This window comes from Thermobia domestica, chromosome 3 (genome assembly GCF_964235325.1).
Source record: "Thermobia domestica chromosome 3, izTheDome1.hap1.1, whole genome shotgun sequence".
Classification (NCBI taxonomy): domain Eukaryota; kingdom Metazoa; phylum Arthropoda; class Insecta; order Zygentoma; family Lepismatidae; genus Thermobia; species Thermobia domestica.
In genome coordinates, this window is record NC_137456.1 from 123,653,860 (window position 1) to 123,673,587 (window position 19,728).

The window sequence follows — 19,728 nt, forward strand, 5'->3', positions numbered from 1 at the left end:
TAAAAAAATATGTTATTTAAAGTGTATATATGCGAGTATTAAAAAGTATTTTTTTTCTGTTCTTTACTACTATTGATGATAATATTTTTTCTTGAAATACTTTGGTCGTGCGCAACGCTAACATTAGCCGCCACTGACTAATACACATTCTCTAATTTTAGCGAACTGTTGACAAGAGTGTAACTATAGGATGGCTAGACTGCCAAAAGGCTAAGGCCCACCTGTAATCCTGTACGTTTACTTATTTATTATTTTTTCCCCAAGAAAGTGTTCTTAATATCAAAGAAAGTATACACATGGGGCCTTATGTAGAGTCGTTTTGGCGTATGATTAGAGTCGTACTTAAGGCCTGACTACTGCAGAAAGCATGTTAATCGAACTTGACTACAGGGATGCAAATAAGCAACAAAAATTTACTAGCCCAAGAAAAATACTACTAGCCTACATCCCGCAATAGAAATAATTTACTTACCTTCGGTATGAAATTAAATATTCGCCCGCACCGATGAACCATTCACCCCGGCGAGTGGGCGAGTGCTTATTTGCATCCCTGCTTTACTGTGACATTAATGACGCGTCAGAACGATTCTGCGTAAGGCCCATAGGGAGTATTCTGTAACGATGTTATCAAAATTTTAAGGTCGCAACGAAACGCAAATAATGCAATGCCGACTATTTCAGTAAGGCCCTTATTTATGAATCTCCCCTTAGTTCTCCCCTAGGTGTTACCCAAAAAGGGGACACCCAGAGGTTCCTCCAGAAGCGTTATTAATAAACCACGCGCATTATTCCCCTACTTGGCAAACACCTAGGTGATTGCCGAACTGAGATGTGGCAACGCCGCTATATATTTTGGAAAGTTTATAATAAACTCATGATATACCTATCATAGTCTGGGTTATGACTGCCCCCCCCCCGTTTTTACCTTCTAGATCCACCACTGGTAACCGCTTTTTGATATATCATTTTGCAGCATGTCACAAATCTGGGCCTTTGTTTAGCGAGCTTTTTCATCTACTTATTTGCGATATTCTACTCAGATTCGCTCATTTTATGGTTCAATACGTTAAATTAAGTTAGGTTTTGTATCAGATACAACTTTCCACTTATCTTTATGGTTTGGATGATTCAATACGTTAAAATAGGTTAGGTCATCATTGTGTCACCATTTGCAACTTACTTGTGCTGTAAATCCTCCTTTTTTCTTTTTACAAGTTTGCCCTCCTCCCTGTAAAACTGTTACCCAAATCTGTATGCAATCGATGAGTGTAAGGTAACAGCACATTCCAGAGGGATACAACCAGGCCCGTGCTGGCCCACCGGAACGTGTCCCGGTGCGCCCTCCGAAATATCACAGTATAAATAAAGGTACAAGTTTTTAGTAATAAATTCTTATAGTTTTATCTTAAAGAACCCGTGAAAGGTGCAGTGCGCCCTTTACATTAGACGCCCTTCCGAGACCACATCAAAGATGAACGATTTTATTTACTCTTCTGCATAGCACAGTTCTGTGGCGAAGAACCCGTGAGTAGTAGGGGTCCCTCTATGGCTAGTCCAGTCAGCAAAAATTTTCTTGATTCTGATTGGTGGAGAGAGGTCAGGTGACTTTAGGCCCCGCCCACGCGGGAAATTCAAATTTTAGCCACGCCCCCAGGCCACGTGGTATGACGTCATGAGTCACCCTGCGGGGAAATCCCTAACTTTGGATTTTTGAAATTAGTTCCCTTTTACGGGTAAGATGAGTGCTTTGATACCTGATTTTGATTGGTTGATAGAGGTCACGTGATCTTAGGTCCTGGGATATTTGAAATTCGTTCCCATTTACGGATAAGATGAATGCTTTGGTACCACGATGATGATTGGCCGATAGATGTTACGTGATTTCAGGCCCTGGAACTTTTGAAATTCGTTCCTTTTTACGGGTAAGATAAGTGGTTTGGTACCTTGATTTTGATTGGTTGATAGAGGTCACATGATCTTCGGCCCTGGGATTTTTGAAATTCGTTCCCCTTTATGGCTATCCTCTCTGATGAGTACTTTGGTACCTCGATTCTGATTGGCTGATAAAGGTTACATGGTCTTAGTCCGCACCCACGCGAGAAATTTAAATTTTCAGGTCACATATGACGTCATGAGATCAGGCGGTCCACCCTTGACCGGGATTTTAGAATTCCTTCCTTTTGATTATCTTTTTGGTACTTTAAAGTTTTCCTCTAGGGTTTGGACCCCCACCTTAAATATTATTGTTTTCTTTTATGGGTAAGATGGTTCTTACCTTGATGAAGAGGGGGCCCACCTCTTTTTGTAACTAAAAAATTTGTAACTAAAAAAATTGAAACAAAAAGTTTCAAACCAAAAATTTTCGAACGAAAAAAATTGAAACAAAAAATTTTTCGAACTAAATTTTCAAATCAAAATTTTTTCGAACCCAAAAAAATTGAAACAAAAAAATTCGAACTAAACCAATTTCTAAAAACAAGTTTCGAACTAAACATATAAATCACATCTAAAAATTTTGAAATCAAACTTTTTCTCGAACTAAACTTAAAATTTGGGACTAAAAATGTAAACCAAGTTTGGAAAACTAAAAAGAAAAATCCTAAGAAATATTTCTCCAGGAATCGAACTCAGGTCTTTCAAACCAACTAACCGCTAACCGCTTAGCTATGAACAAGCTCGGTTTTAATCGTGCTTGGTGGGTTTCGAACCATGGTCCCTGAAATACTTTTAAGATGTGTAAAAGAAAATAACGCTTCCGTTCGTGGATTAAAATTAAATGCTGAAAGACTTCTTTGTGTGTTGACACAAAATCACATATGATTGAAATGCAAACGTCAGCGAATGCGTATCGTATTGCTTTTGTTTTACTACGAACGTGTGAGCATGATTCATGAAAAAGCAAACATTGACATTCTCTTATGGAATATGAGGAAAATGAAATGTCATAGTTACGAAAGGTGGTCCAGGTAGAAAGCATTCGGGATGATGTCATGGGCAGAATTGCGATACTAACTGTGGTTTCAGATGTAAAGCATCACGGGCAATAGCCAATGGTGCGCGATATTCCGCGCGGTGTTGCCGGATCATGGACTCCCCTTTCCCTTCTCGGTCTTCCTCCAGTTGAGATTATGACACATACATTGGCAACGTTATTCGCAATGTAAATATACTATTCCAGCAAACTCAAGAATTTTGACTCTGCGTCCTAGAAGTATATATAGCAATTAAATTACTTACCTATTAACTTTTTCAGTGGATATGCTAAACATTCGTCTTCAACACTACTTTCACTATCGTGTATGTCAGTTAATATTTCGTCATTGTCTGAATTTTCAGTCTTGTAAATTTATTATCATGGGCTAAAAAAAAAAAAAAAACTGTAAAAACAAAAAATAATTCTTCGAGCCTGATTTCGTAGCACTTTATTTTTTATTATTTATTTTTTTTTAAGAAAGCTCCGCACTTGTACTCGGTTTGCTTAAAGACATTGTCAACTATAATTTTGGAGAAGAAACGAACTACCACCAAAGAAAGTAACCCAGACACTGATGAATTCTGTTTATGCTAGAAGAGAAGTTACGTTCCAACACAACTAGCACCTTTGTTTCCTTCTCAGTTTTCATAACAAATAACATTCTTGGGCTTGGTCTAGGTCACACAAAAACAATCCGTCTGATTCCTAAGCAAGTCCATAAGATCGAGTTTGTTTTGGGTTACGATAATTTACGACACCATTCAGACGCCTGGTGCTTTTGAATCCCTGCTGGGGGAGGAAAGAGGGAATAAGTGGTCGCATATATGTAAGGTAGTGAAACGTGAAGGAAATAAAAAAAACATACTGCGTTTTTTCTGTCGAATAAGGAAGAATTTATCCCGAAGTAAATTTCAAAACAATATTACGAACTTCCCATACTTTGTTCTTACGATGTTAGGCATATTATATATATATATATATATATATATATATATATATATATATATATATATATATAATAAATGAATCAGATTCCAAAGGCGTGTAGTAACGGGGGAAAAGGCGGCCCTGTCTTTCCAAACTATTTCCAACTCCAGAATGAGGTTCGGGGTATGTGTTTAATAAACTTATTTAATAGTTAATGCAAATGAGGGACGTTTATAATAAAATATGAAAATTAAAAAAAATCAAACATCATCAATACGGTTTCTGTGCCTAATTAAAATACTAAAATTAACCATATGCTTTATATTCTCATTTCCCTAACTGGGAGCACACCGTATGAACTCTCTATTAGATTATTGCATAATAATATCTCATTTGATATTTTTTCGAGTTTTTTTCTTTACAATTTTAACCCATATAAATACAAAGTCAGATAAACAGACTACTATAAACAGCATTGTTTTCTTATGAATAGCTTATTGATTCATCTACAATCCGGTTTTCAACTCGGTACTGTCAAGATCCGTCTTTTGATAAGGTAGCATCGTAAAAATATAACATGTGTATAGTATGTATGGTGAGTTAAAATGCTTTCATATTCTGAAAGAGATCATTTGTTTTCTTTTAAATGTGTGAAAAGCTTTCCTCCCCCTGAAAGTAATGTTCCCCTAGAACAACCTGCTGGTTACACCCATGATTATTCTGTAATAAAAGTTGAGTTCTATTTCCAAATTGAAGAAAAATCCACTGGAAATTAGACGCGGGACTCATCGCTCGTTTTACTAATTGTTTTATATGGAAATCTTTAAAAGCGTGTATCATAACAACCAGTTGACATAAAAAGATGTAGTTTTCACGTATGTGTTCGTAGTTCTTTTCTCTACTTCGTAAACTGAGCAGTTGATGTGCTAATACAAGTATTGTCAAGATTCGCAGTAGCGCGAGAAGTCAGCGTGCAGGACTGCTTGTCGCGAATTGTCAACACCGCTCAAAGCCAATTGGATGCCGCGTGAAGCAAACTCAAGGCCATGCCGCTTATCATTTGAAATCTGCAATAGATGTTGTAATAAGGATTTCATAACTATTGAGAAAATTGAATAACGTCACGATCGATTGTTACACATCGTTTTGGTTCGTGATTCATGACGAAAGCTGCGTTTTGATTGGTTCCTTGTGATGTCATTTTATGAATTTTCTCGTTTCTGATTGATTGATGATGACGTTTTCATAGCGACCTAAATAAAAATCTAAATTTCATTTTTCAAATCCTACACCGCTCTCAACTGTCAAGTGAAGAAGGTGTGCTTTTTATGTGTCTTTATTTTAAACTTTACTGCGACGACTTTACGTTCATTGACTTTGAGGTAAGTTCAGTGAGATTTTATTTTCAGACAAGATTCAAAGATAATTTTTTATTTAATATTTGCGGGAATTATAAACTACACATAAGGATAACATTGTTATCACTAATACACTGTTTTACTTTTAGCACGAAATATTTAAGCTATGAGAGCATTTGAATGATTATGAAGGAATTAGTGGAATGGGAAAGTGGGAGTACCCCGAATAAACTCACGAGATCGAATCAGGAACTCCACACATTAAAAGTATCGTGTTCTCTAAAACTAAGCACGAGAAATGATACGGTTTGTTTATTCTGGTTTAGCGTCCCTTTAGTAGTGTGGGCTAGGAATACAGCTTAATGTTGAATCTGAACTCCCGCCGGGGATTGAGCTTCCCCTTGGCTAAGCGGTTAGCGTACGCGCCTTTGGCGTGGGAGATCCGGGTTCGATTCCCGGTGGGAGCTCATGTGGTTCGGATTCCACGTTAATCAGTAGGTCCACGTCTCATATAGCCTCGCTGCTGAAAGGGACGTTAAACTCAAAATCAATTCAATTCAATCCCGTCGGGAATTGAACCATGACCAAAAATGTGTGCGCTAATCATTAGCTTGGTTTTGAAAAGAATGCATTACAAATTTCGAAAACAACGCCTGAGAATAATATGGTTCGATTTCCTTTGAAACCATTGTTTTAGTTTAGAGTCCCTTCAGCTTAACGTGATATTCGAGCAACCACCCGGGATTGAGCCAGGGCCAGAGGTGTGATCATTTAGCTTAGTTTTGAGAAAAATGCATGATAAATTTCGAAAACTACGAATGAGAATAATATTAAATTTCAGAAAAGGATTAACAGCGACCCTTTTTTAACAACGAGACGTCAATCTACAGCTTAACGTGGAAAACAAACGCACCTAGGATCGAACCAAGGTCTTCCACGTTAGAAGCACAAACGCTAATCACTTAACTATGCGGAAAAAAGAGTGCATGAATATTTGGTTAAAAGTTTTACGTTATTCAAAACTTTTCTTTTTGAGAATTACATATGTGTAACGTTAATGTTCGATGAATATCTTAAGCTTGCGAACGCATCATTTTAAAGTTCGTTGTGAGTGGAAAAATGCTTACGCGTACTCTTTTCACTTTTAACCGCAGTTGGAAGACAATTTTTATTCACTCGTGCATTCCTTTTATCACTACAGAATCGTAGGTCAGTTACATGCTGATGTAATGGTCTCGAGTTTGATTTCCAGTATGACAGCAATAAAACACTCATTTCAGTAACATAACTATTTAAAACACAGAGTTAGAAAAAACTTTGATTTCTAGTACTTGTGCTTTAATAATGGGACTCTCAACGCCCCGCCAGGAATCAAACTCAGGACCTTTACATGAATTACTTAGTTACGAATTTATCACAAACTTCATGATTTCCTGTTTATCAGGTGATTAAGATTTTTCTTTCTCCTTTTTTTGTAGTAAATTAACGCTGCTCAATTCCTTTTTCCCAGTACATATTTCTTTTACCGTGATTGTACCTGTTTGTTTGTTTTCTCCTTTTAACCATGGCCGAATCGGGTTTTACCTTTCGTAACGATATCACTCGTCATTATAGACGATTTAACATCGAGGGCAGAATGATGGAAGTACAATTTAACGCACCACCCGTAGGAACCGATATTATCCAATACGTGCATAATAGTTTTCAAGCGATGCTGGACCATTTATTAGTCAATGTCGATGATGAGGCGATGGTTGGTTTATCGGTAATATCTCCACGAAACACCAATAAGCCATTTTGGGTGAGTTTTCGCCAAGCACGAAACCTGATACTGGAGACGATGTGGGCCTCATTTGACTTTTACAAAGTAACAATTCATTTCTCCTCCACGAACCATTCACCGTTCATTTTCATCGTGTGGGTATTCCACGTGGCTATGGTCGTGTGCGACAAGGAATACTTCAAAATGAAGAGTTATTACGAAGCAAGCGAGAGATTGTACGCGTAAAAAATCAAGATTCAAGATGTCTGACGTACGCCCTTGTTATTGCTATTGGTCTAAAGAAATACAAGAATGTAGATGTGAAACGATATAAGCAGTATAAATATCAAACAAAATGTGTTGTGGACCAGGAAGTAGATGCCTTATGTACAAATGCAGGAGTGAATTTGGATCATGGTGCCAGTGTAAATGAAATTCGATAATTCCAATCTTATCTGAAATAATATAAAATTACTGTGTACACCAGTTTCTCAGGCTTATATGTACGAGGGGCCCAACGATGAAAATTGCACTCCCATAAATTTGATTTGTTTGGCTGGTCATTTTGATATCATTCAATCTTTGACTGCTTGTTTTGCAACCAAGTTCTATTGTGAAGTGTGTCATAAAAAATACAGTGAACATAACAGACATGTAAAAAATTGTCTTGTAACGTGGTCCAAATGTTTACAGAGACCTGTATGTGACAAGAACCAAACGCTGATATTGTGCAACGACTGCAATCGTCAATTTTACGGCGAAGAATGTTTTAATAGTCATCGGAATGTAGTATATCATCAAGGGGAACCTGTATGTAAAATGGTGAAACAATGTACTAAATGTTACAGAGTATATTCTTTTGTACGAAGTAGACAACGTATTCATGACTGTAATGAGGTCTTTTGTAATGTATGTAAGAAGATTGTACCAGGATCGCATGAATGTTTCATGCTTCCTGATCGGCAATGTTTGAAACCTGGTGTTCCTTCACTCATGCATGCAAAGAAAGCCTTATTGATTTTCTACGATATAGAATCCATGCAGGACAAGAACATTGGCGATAACATGTTTGTACACGTCCCGAATTTATTGGTTGCACAACAAGTATGTTATGCATGTGTTGAAAACGATAATAACCAACAGTCTTGCAGTACGTGTGGTCAGCGCCAGCATATTTTCCAAGGAGAGGATCCAATTTATGATTTTCTCCAGTACTTGCGGGAACGTCGTCCCAACATAAACTTGGACATTTTATTCTAAAGACTATGGTAGGACAATGCCAAGGGATACCTGACGTCATATTAAATGGGACCAAGATACTGAGTTTAACCTAGAATAATCTAACGTTCATTGACTCTGAACTTCCTGCTTATGGCATTAAGCAAATTGTCGAAAGCGTTCAATTTACCCGCAACCAAAGGATACTTCCCACATTTCTTCAACACCAAAGAAAATCAATCGTATATTGTACCACTTCCAGAAACGAAGTATTATGTTGCAAATGAAATGTCCGTAGAAGACAGGAACAAGTTCATGCAGTGGTACAACGACCATCGTAATGACACGTTTGATTTTCAGAAGGAAATTCTCAACTATTGCATTCAAGATGTTAATGTACTGCGGCAAGCATGTGTTTCGTTTATGACGTCATTTGAAGCAGAAACCAAAGTGAATCCCTTCTTAGAGACTATAACAATTGCAAGTGCTTCCAATTTAGTATTCCGCCGGAATTTCCTCAAGCCCAATACCATTTGAATTCTACCAGCGCATGGTTATCGGTGGAGAAGTACGCAATCGATCACTGCAATGTAATGACTGGCCTACATTGAAAAAACCGAAGGAAAGCAAATCTTACATGCGGCTCGACAAAAAGTAGTGTTTATTGCGGGATTCCATGTTGATGGCTCGCAATCCAGAAGACACCGTGGAATTCCGTTATGAACGAACGCAATGAAAAAATGCAAGACTGCGTGAATTAGGGTGCATTGTACATGAAATGTGGGAGTGCGAATTTAAACAATTCTTGAAACAAAATCCAGCAATGGCGACGTATCTCAAGAATCATCCGTACATGAACCGCAGACCATTAAATCCAAGAGATAGCTGTTTTGGAGGCAGGACCAATTGCGTGAAATTGTACCATCAAGTCGACGAAAAAAGCAGGAGAAAAAATATTTCGATATTGTTTCGCTTTATCCGTTCATAAATAAGTGCGCTAAATACCCTGTAGGACATCCTAGAATTTATCTACAGGGTGATAAAAATATACCACCAATAAATAAAGTCAATGGTCTGATCAAAATGACGATATTACCAAGTCGCCATCTTTATCATGGTCTCCTCCCTTATCGATGCAACAAGAAGTTACTGTTTCCACTGTCTGCTGCTTGTGCCGAAGAAATAAACTCAGACCCTACAGCAACGTATACACACAACGATCAGGAGCGATGCCTCACTGGAACATGGGTATCATACGAAATACAAAAGACAATAGAATTAGGATATCAACCGGTGGAAATCTTTGAAATTTGGGATTATGACATTGAACAATATGACCCCATCATGAAAACAGGTGGCTTGTTCACGGAATACATCAACACGTTTTTGAAATCGAAAATGGAAGCTTCTGGATAGCCGAGTTCATGTGTCACCGAAGAAGACAAAACGACATTTATACAAACCGTCCTGGAGCGTGAAGGTATTGCATAGGATCCGACCAAAATTGAAAATAATCCTGCACGAAGAAGTTTATCTAAACTTTGTGTTAACTCTTTATGGGGAAAGCTCTCATAACGTACAAACTTTAGCCAGACCACAATTATTAATCGGCCGGAAGAATTTTATGAAAAACTCACTTCCCTCGACATTGAACTCCATCAAATTGTACCCATCAATGATACCATGTTGTATGCGTTCTGGGAGTACAATGAACATGTGCCTGTTCAAAATGGAAACACCAATGTCGTTTTAGAAGCATTTACAACATGTCAGGCACGTCTGGAACTGTACAAGTACCTGGAAATGTTGCAGGAACGTGTTTTATATTTCGACACGGATTCTGTGATATTTACAGAAAAGCCGGGGGAGCCAACCATTGAACATTCCACGTACTTGGGATGCTTATCGGATGAGATGGATTCTTATGGACAACGAGCCTATATCAAGACATTTGTTAGTGGAGGATCGAAAAATTAGTTTAGAAATATATAATCCAGACGCCAACGTCACCAGCTACATATGTGAAATTAGAGGTAAACTACGATGCAGGGCAGAATTAAATTTCAACGCCTTAAAAGAAATGATTACGAATCAATGCCGTGGACAAGTCACCATTACCATCCCTCATAAAATATGCAGGACCAAAGACCATCGTCACTCGCAAAGAAAAAATGTACAACATCCTGTACACAAAACGGCGATTCAGAGAACTCAATTCCTATAATACGGTTCCGAACGGGTACGTTAAAAAACGGAAGCTGGAACAGGAAAAAATGGAGAAAAAACTGTAAATACCGAATGAGGCCGCCATTGTAACAGTCTTTTTTCCTTTTCCTTTTTTCCTCCTTGACCATAAAGCAGCAACACCAAGAAAAAAATGCAGTACCCAGAGGAGTTCATAAACCACCAACACCATCAGTGGAAGAACTAAACAGATGGAAGGAAAATGGAACTAAACAGATCCATCTTTTACGAGTAAGTTTTATTTCTCTCATCAATATTTACTCGTTTTTATTGTTCAAGAAAAAAAGAAATTCATAAAGTAATCTATTGCTTCTTTTTCTTTACAGGATACGTCAACAAGATTCGATGATACGTCCAAAATATTCATTAAACTAGATTCTGTATTTATTGTGTTAATAAAATTGTATGAGAAAAACACATACCATTCGTGAAAATACAAGTTGAGAAAAATATGTTTTATTATTTCTTGAAACCCTGAACACTTGTTTTCAAATAATGGTAATATTGAAAATTTGGTTTGGGATTTAAGGTGGGAAATATATCCAAGATTTGGTTTAAATGATTAGTTTGAAAATATTTCGCTCGAAAAATTGATTTGAAAATTTAGTTTTTGAAATTTGATTTTTAATTTTTCGAAAATTTTAAAAGTTTAGTTCGAGAAAAAGTTTGATTTCAAAATTTTTAGATGTGATTTACATCTTTAGTTTGAAACTTGTTTTTAAAAATTGGTTTAGTTCGAAATTTTTTTTCAATTTTTTTGGGGGTTCGAAAAATTTTTTTGAAATTTTTTTCAAAATTTTTTTAGTTCGAAAAAATTTTGATTTGAAAATTTAATTCGAAAAATTTTTTGTTTCAATTTTTTTTTCGTTCGAAAATTTTTGGTTTGAAACTTTTTGTTTAAAATTTTTTAGTTACAAATTTTTTAGTTACAAAAAGAGGTGGGCCCCCTCTTCATCAAGGTAAGAACCATCTTACCCATAAAAGAAAACAATAATATTTAAGGTGGGGGTCCAAACCCTAAAGGAAAACTTCAAAGTACCAAAAAGATAATCTTAAAAGGAAGGAATTCTAAAATCCCGGTCAAGGGTGGATCGCCTGATCTCATGACGTCATATCATGTGACCTGAAAATTTAAATTTCTTGCGTTGGTGGGGCTAAGATCATGTGACTTCTATCCTCCAATCAAAATCGAGGTACCAAAGCACTCATCTTACCGATAAAATGAAACGAATTTCAAAAATTCCGAGTGAGGAATTTCCCCGGAAGGGTAAAACATGACGTCATACCATGTGACCTGAAAATTTAAATTTCTCGCGTGGGTGGGGACTAAGATCATGTAACCTCTATCAGCCAATCAGAATCGTACTAAAGTACTCATGAGAGAGGATAGCCATAAAGGGGAACGAATTTCAAAAATCCCAGGGCCGAAGATCATGTGACCTTTATCAACCAATCAAAATCAAGGTACCGAACCAGTCATCTTACCCGTAAATAGGAACGAATTTCAAAAGTTCCAGGGCCTGAAATCACGGAACATCTATCAGTCAATCATCATCCTGGTACCAAAGCATTCATCTTTCCGTAAAGGGGAACGAATTTCAAATATCCCAGGACCTAAGATCACGTGACCTCTATCAACCAATCAAAATCAGGTATCAAAGCACTCATCTTACCGTAAAAGGGAACAAATTTCAAAAATCCAAAGTTAGGGATTTCCCCGCAGGGTGACTCATGACGGCTTCCGAGATCGACCAAAACGTCTGCCCCCCCCCCCAGCAGACAATTCCTATCTTCGCCCATTAATCTTACGACTGCTGTTAGCCAAAATCCCCATTTATCATCTTTGTAGGTAAACTGAGGTTAATCTAACATCGGCCATCTGCACATGGCAGAGGTATCTTTTTTGAAACGTTTCCTTCATTATTTGCCCCCCTTTTCTCAACTTAGAAATTGTCATTATTGTGACTTATGAGAGTTTTTCTTCTCTTGAAAAATAATAATAAATACTTTTTCTTTTCAGATTTGAAGTATTCTGTCTGCTAAAGCTCTTTTTTCTTCTTTTGAGCTGTTGCGATTTTTATTGTGATTAAGTTCAGTGGTCTCCTCTATCCCTCCCGCACACTTAGCTAACTTTATGGAGTTGTATTTTGAGTAGTTGTGAGATTTTTTCTGAGTTGTCTTGCCTACTGGTTAAATAAGATTATAGTGGAGAATAATTTGTTGTATGTTATTTAGATAATTTCTGTATTTGGTATATTTAGCATTATCATTGAGTTTTTAAAGGATCACAGTATTGATTCTCCTTTAACGTTAGGTCATATTGTGAAACCAGTTTTCTTTCGTGGGAATATAGATGATGTTATTGAATTATTCTTACACCGAGTCAAATCCTACGCATTGATTAATAATCGTGATGAAAGAAGGCGTCGACATCTTTTGTTCTACAGAATCTATCTTAGGGACTCGGCTCAACTTTTGTACGTGGCTTTGAGCCGTCCTTCTGAGATTATGAATTTAACATATATTCAAATGGAACGGCGTTTAGTGACCTTTTGCTTTCTCGGGTAAGGGAGGACGAGACGAGTTCATTTAAGCAGAATCAGTCAAAATCAGTACTGTAGTGTGTTAATGCCAAGCAGAATTTAATTTTACGTTCCAAGAAATAGTGGCGGATCAAATAGAGTTTATCAAGGTAGGGCTACTTTCGGAGTTATTTCGAGTTCTACGAAATTAATAAGACTATTACATCGGTGGAAGCCCTTCCGAACTTTTTGCTTTCGAAAGAAAGAACAAATCTTTTTAACTATAACAAAACTAAAGATTACTTTGCGATAAGAATATTAACTTTTCGGCTTTCTTTCTTCAACGTCACTGCAGAAGGACGGACGGTTGTGATGTATTTAGTCTTCCCCCCTCCAAAGAAGTGAGAAATCTGTTTGTTCAGGAAACAACGATGTTTTTTTTCTTCCTCCTTGATAAGTATTTAATTACAGCTTGACAAATTGTCAGCTTTTCTTGCTTCCAAGACAGCCAATTCTGAACAATTTGTTGATGGACGAAGTCCGCAAGATAATAACGTTACTTTGTTGCAAAAACAGGATCTTACACGTCAGACAAATTTTAATAATAGTAATAGTTCTATTTTTCTGCTGTTAAAGATCACGTTGGAAATAAGGTTAAGTTTGTTGGCGCTTTACACAATGTTACAAATAATATAAACGAGGTTTCATTAGAAGTACTAAAATTTCGTACAGGGTGTCTCGGAATTCCATTTCTAAACCAAATTTCACAGCTCCCTGAAAAAAAAAAAAAAGCAGAGGCGGTATGTTTTATTACCATTTTGACTCGACATACCGTCTGTATAAATGTTGAAATATAGTAAGGGTATGTTGCCTAAAGGCTTCCATTTCTATTTACATAATGACTCAAAACCATGAAGGAGTTTCTCCGTAGTTACGTGGACATGGAGAGGCTTCGAACCCCGACCCCAACTTTCTGAGGAAAATAAAAAAATCCTCTTATGTTTATTAAAGAGAATTATAAGATCAAAAACCGAGTTTTTAGATAAATAATTTACCCCAGGAGAACTCGCGGACCCTCACTCGACTGAAGGTTATTCCAGACCTCCGGAAGGTCCGCTTCCGTAACAGACATCACCTAAATCCGCATATACTCAAAACGCGACAACTATATGAATTAAGGTAAAAAGATACATACATACATAAGAACGAAACAATTTAATATGGCATGACACAATATAGAACGCTTAATATAAAAGAACAAACAAAACAACATAATTGACAAAAACACTTATTTAAGCAAAACAACAGACTCTTTTCATTGCTTAAACTATATTTTTCTCGTAAATACGACTCAGTTATGTATTTATCTTTCTCAGACACAAAAGAAATTCCGGTGAGCTTCAACGATACTTCAGTTTAAATGAGTCTCATCTTCAATACACTGTCTTTTATTTGAATTGGGTCTATGGCCCATGACTCATTCCTTTCTGTTATGTGGCTCTTATCTGCAACCAATACAAGCAACACGAGTTCTTGCGTAGGAGGAAGGAGTGAACTTCTTCGTAGACACCTCATTTCCAAAACCAAAATAAAAGTATTAGGAAAAAGAAACTAAGAAAATAAAAAAGAAAATAAACTTAAGATCCTTGGTGTGCAAAGCCATTCGTCAATTATTGTGTATAAAAGTGGATTTATTCCAGGTATCGTATATTAGCATCCACTTTCCAGTGACTGTATGTCTTGATCATCGAAAAGCCAGAGGCGGTATGTCTTCATCACTGAAAAACCGGAGGTGGTATGGCATACCATCACATAACGTCTTACTTCTACCACTGATTAGTATTGTCCTCTTCTGTTGGATTTTAGCAGTCAGATTTATATGATTTCAGACAGGTGGTTACGTGAAAATGATAAGGTAATTCCTAGGAAAAACTTCACTAGAGGTATAACAGACCCGAAAGTTCAATTACGAGAGTTTTGTTTCTGAAATTTTATTTGCATTGTATTACTTTTACACTCATGTTCAAGTGCTTCCTTATTATAAATTGGACGGATTGCTTGGAGTTTACAGCGCGCAGCATTGGACTAGAATGGTATAGTTTTGAGATTATTTCGATATGGCCTCCTGTGGTACAAGGGCAATTCGAAAAAGAAAGAAAAAAAAAACAGTTTGGTTATCAATGACATATACTCGCAGACACATAACTTTTATTATACACACTAGAAAAGTACATTGCATTATTTTTCAACATATTTACCATTCAAATTGAGCAAGGTTTGAAATTCCTTCCGCAATTTCGCAAAAAAGAAAAAAAAAATCTCCCGCCTGAGAATGAAGCCACCTGTTAACAGCATTATGAAGCGCATTGGCACTGTAGAAGCAGTGCGACGCAAGCCACTGTTTCATGTGGCTGGAGACGTGGTAGTCGCTCGGCGCCAAATCTAGTCTATAGGAAGGATCAAAAACATTCCAGTGGAACTGCTTCAGAAGTTTTTGAGTACGTCCAGCAATGTGTGGGCGAACGTTGAACAAACACCATACCGAGAGTCAGCATGCCCTGACGCTTATTCTGGATGGCTCGTCTGAATTGTTGTAACGTTTCACAGTAGACTTCTAAAGTGATGGTCGATCCACTCTCCATGAGCTTCACTAACAGTACTCTTTTGGCATCCCAGAAGATTGTTGCGATAACCTTTCTGGCAGATAATGTTCGCCGAGCTTTTTTGGGTTTCTTTGAGTGCTTTTGACCGCACTCCAGTAATTGCTAGGGGACACGGTGGCTCAGTGGTAAAGCGCTTGCCTCTGGTGGGTGGAGTTCCTGGTTCGATCCCCTGCCAAGTAAGTTTGTGGTGCACAACATCGTGTCCTTGAGTTCTTTTCGGGGTATTCTCGTTTCCTCCCATTTTGTCATTCCACCAATTCTTCCATAATCATCGTCTCCCTTAGCCTAAAAGCGGAATAATCGTGGGATGTTCAACTGAAAGATTTCATTTTATTTTTATTTCACTGTAAGAAATAACGTTGATCAACCTTGTACTTTTCTATAAAAGAAAATGAATAATAATGTCTACACATAAAACAGAGTGCCTTGTCATGAAATGTAAACTAGCTCCTAGAGATTAAACTCCGCCTCTGATTAAATATAAATAGATACAATGGGAAAGTAGAAGTGCATTCCACCCATTTTGTCAATAGTTTAGTAAGGTTAGGTTATTGTGAATATAGAAGGTGTTTCAAAATAACACCGACAACGTTTGGGAGGTGATTCCTGACAAATATAAGATAAAAAGTATAGACCAACCTAGGTGCACAAGTGCTTCCTTTCGGAATTATAGGCCGCCGAAAACATGAAAAATGGACTTTAAAAGTCCATAGCTCCAAAACTATGGGACCTACCGTAGTTGGATCAAGACTTCATTTAGGAACTAGTGTGTGTCCTATCCAAATATTCATGTTTCAGAATACTGCGATACTTCTGCAACAATTTTTATAGAGGCAGTTTGGCGAGTACTTTAAATTATATGCCTATAGTCGAACTTTCTTTATAAACATTGTTCTGTGAGTACCACAGGATTCTGCATTGTCATGAAAGTAGTCAACTTTTCAAGGTAACTTTCCGCAGTTTTTTTTTTAATAATCAATTCTGAGTAAAGTTATCTAATAATGATGCATAGTAAACCCCGGTTATGGTGTTATCTTGCTGTAGATAATCAACAAAGATTTCCCAATCTTAAGGCCAGAAAATACTAACAAAAACTGGTAAACTGGACTTTTGCACTAAAAACGTATTTGAGCTCAGTAAACTATTATGACGCTACTTTTTAGATTGTTCTTTCATCTCTGAATCATACAAATAGAGCCAGGTTTCATCTTACATTACCAAACGTATGACAAACTTAATGGCATTCTACTCACTCACTCAAAATGTCTCTACAAGCAAGTACTCTTGCTTGCATGCTTCCGGTCTGCATGTAAACATTTGGACATCCACTTGTCAAGATCATCACGAATAATCCCACTAACGCTTTCACGGGAGATGCCTAGATCCTCGGGTAACTTATATAATATCAGAAATGCATCCGTCGGAGAGAACCATTTCATGCACCTTTTTCAATGGTTTCAGGCATAGTCACTGTCGAGGGTCTCCCAGGGCAGGATTCATCTACAGTGCCAAAATATCCTGTCCTAAATTTGACAACTCATTTCTTAAGAGGGGAATAGCACGGGGCGTGGACTCTTATGATTTGTATGATCTCATCTTGGATTACCTTGTAGATTTCCCCTGGTGGAAGATAAACTTGATGATTGCTGTAGTTTCAACATCATTGAACTCCACTTGCTGACCCGCAATCTTCACTCCTGTCTTTAAAAAAATAATAAATAAATAAATAAAACATTAGTTCGAACGTTTTGATTTTGGGTTATAAACATATAGAATCATGTAGCTTTCAAACATAACAACAATTACTGAAATCGGACATTGGGGAAAGGGCCGAAAATGAAGATTTCCCAGCACCCCCTCGTATCATTGACAGAATAGCGTGAACAAAGCGGCGGGGTTGCTAATATTCAAAGCGACTTTTTTCTTTACCATGTCTGAAAGCATAAGCTTCTATGTAATGCTGAAGACTGCTTATGTAATGGGGATGCTGCCCTACTACTGTAATGCTGAAGACTGCTTATGGGGATGCTGCCCTAAGTAAAACCAGAGTATACGAGTGGTTTGCACGTTTTAAAAATGGAGAAATGTCAATTGAAGACCAATCCCGTTCAGGACGCCCCTCAACGGCAAGAACTGACGAAAACGTCGAAGAAATCAATACCCTCGTTCGTGAAGACCGTCGCCGAACCATTGATCAACTCTCTGAGATGTCTGAAATATCGTGGAGTTCAATTCAGAGGATTTTATCAGAAGATTTGCACATGAGAAGGGTTGCAGCCAAATTTGTCCCTCGCCTTCTCACAGACGAGCAAAAGGAGCGTCGACTTGAGGCATGTGTTAAACTTCAAAATCAGCTCAAAGAGGACCCTGGCTTTTTTTTGCCAAGGTGATTACTGGTGATGAATCGTGGTGCTATGGCTACGACCCCGAATCAAAGCAGCAATCAAGCCAGTGAAAGACAAGTGGCTCTCCTCGTCCCAAGAAAGCTCGCCAAGTGAAGTCACACATCAAGACAACGCTCATTTGTTTCTTCGATTGCAGAGGTGTTCTGCACGCGGAGTTCGTTTCCCCGGGTCAAACTGTTAACCAGGGGTTCTACTTGGAGGTTTTGAAAAGATTGAGGGAGAGTATCCGGAAGAAAAGGGTAGATCTTTGGTGCACAGGCGAATGGTTTTTCCATGATGACAACGCTCCGGTCCACACCGCCCTCTCCGTAAAGCAGTTTTTGACCAAAAACGCATGACACCGATTGTGCACCCCCTACTCACCGGATCTAGCCCCCTGTGATTTCTTTTTGTTCCCCAGACTCAAACGTCACATGAAAGGAAAGCGTTTTGCCACTGTGGAGGAGGTAAAACAAAAATCGCTGGAGGTCATAAAGAAGATCCCGATAAGTGATTTTCAAAACTGTTTTGAACAATGGAAGGATCGTTTGCAGAAATGCGTTGCGGTCCATGGACAATACTTTGATGGTAATGAAATTTGGTGTAAAAATATTAAGAAATAAAGAAGTTACGACGAATTTCCCGTTTTTTGGGTCCCCCCTCGTATATTTTCTTGCTTAACTACGTATATGTTTACGTTTCACCGCCCAATTCAACATGACACTTAGACATGCCTCATCTTTCGATTGATCATAAAAATTGGTACCATTCTTCTGGAACTTTTCAACTATTATCGCGACCTACTTACTGCTATATGGGTCTGATTTGCATGTTTGCTAATTTATTAATAGTTTATTTTGACCACTTACATGGACAGCAGTACAAGATTATGAAAAGCGAATGAAGGATTTTTTAATTATGTTATCTGGTTGTCAAGTACTGTACTGTACATACAGAGTATTCTTAAAGAAATCTGATTAAGCATACCAATGCAGCATATTTGTGAACTTCAGAGAATAATTATTTTGATGTTTTTGCAGGATGAAAGTGCTTCAGTTCGAGAAGAGTACGATGGTGAGAAAGAATGTATAAAGTATGGAAGCAAAATTCTTGCCTGTAGTTTCTTCTACGGGTACCTTAATATTGTGCTTCCAGAAACTGAATTTACTACCACAAAAAGTAAGTACTTAATTACATTTGTATATTTGTATTAAATAAATATATTGATTCTGAACAGTACGAGTAGTAGGTGTCAGTAGTCATTTGCGTAGGGGAGGGGGACAATTAGATACAACTCACCTTTCGGTAGTCACTGTCGCAGGGTAATATTCATTCTCCCATTTCATTACTTACCATTAATATTTGCGCATTGTGGATGTTCACGTAAACAGCTAAAATATAAATCAAATGTTCGCAAATTAAAAGTGACATGTATTTGGTGTGTCTGGTTCCGGGTTCAGTTCTAATGTTGGTACAGAATTTTCTGTTTTCTCAAGACCATAAAGTAATTGGGAAGTTGCCTAAACCAATAAATAGGTATCTCCGGTGTAGAAAGCCACAATTACAAATACTGTACGTATTAAAACAAAATAGCTTACTTGATGCGGAGAAATACCACCGAGCTAACATGGATTTAAACAATTCCTGCTTTCAGGGCTATAAACAACTGGGTTGGA

The 19,728-nt window shown here is 37.5% G+C and overlaps 1 protein-coding gene across 1 annotated transcript in view; it reads left to right on the top strand.

Annotated features, from left to right (window-relative positions):
* Positions 1 to 19,728, top strand: part of LOC145680698 (stimulator of interferon genes protein 5-like) — a 103,751-nt gene that overhangs the window by 33,798 nt on the left and 50,225 nt on the right. Inside the window, exon 2 of the mRNA XM_081751613.1 lies at positions 19,093 to 19,231. Coding sequence (XP_081607739.1) covers positions 19,093 to 19,231 — 139 coding nt within the window. The remainder of the gene's footprint in view (positions 1 to 19,092; positions 19,232 to 19,728) is intronic.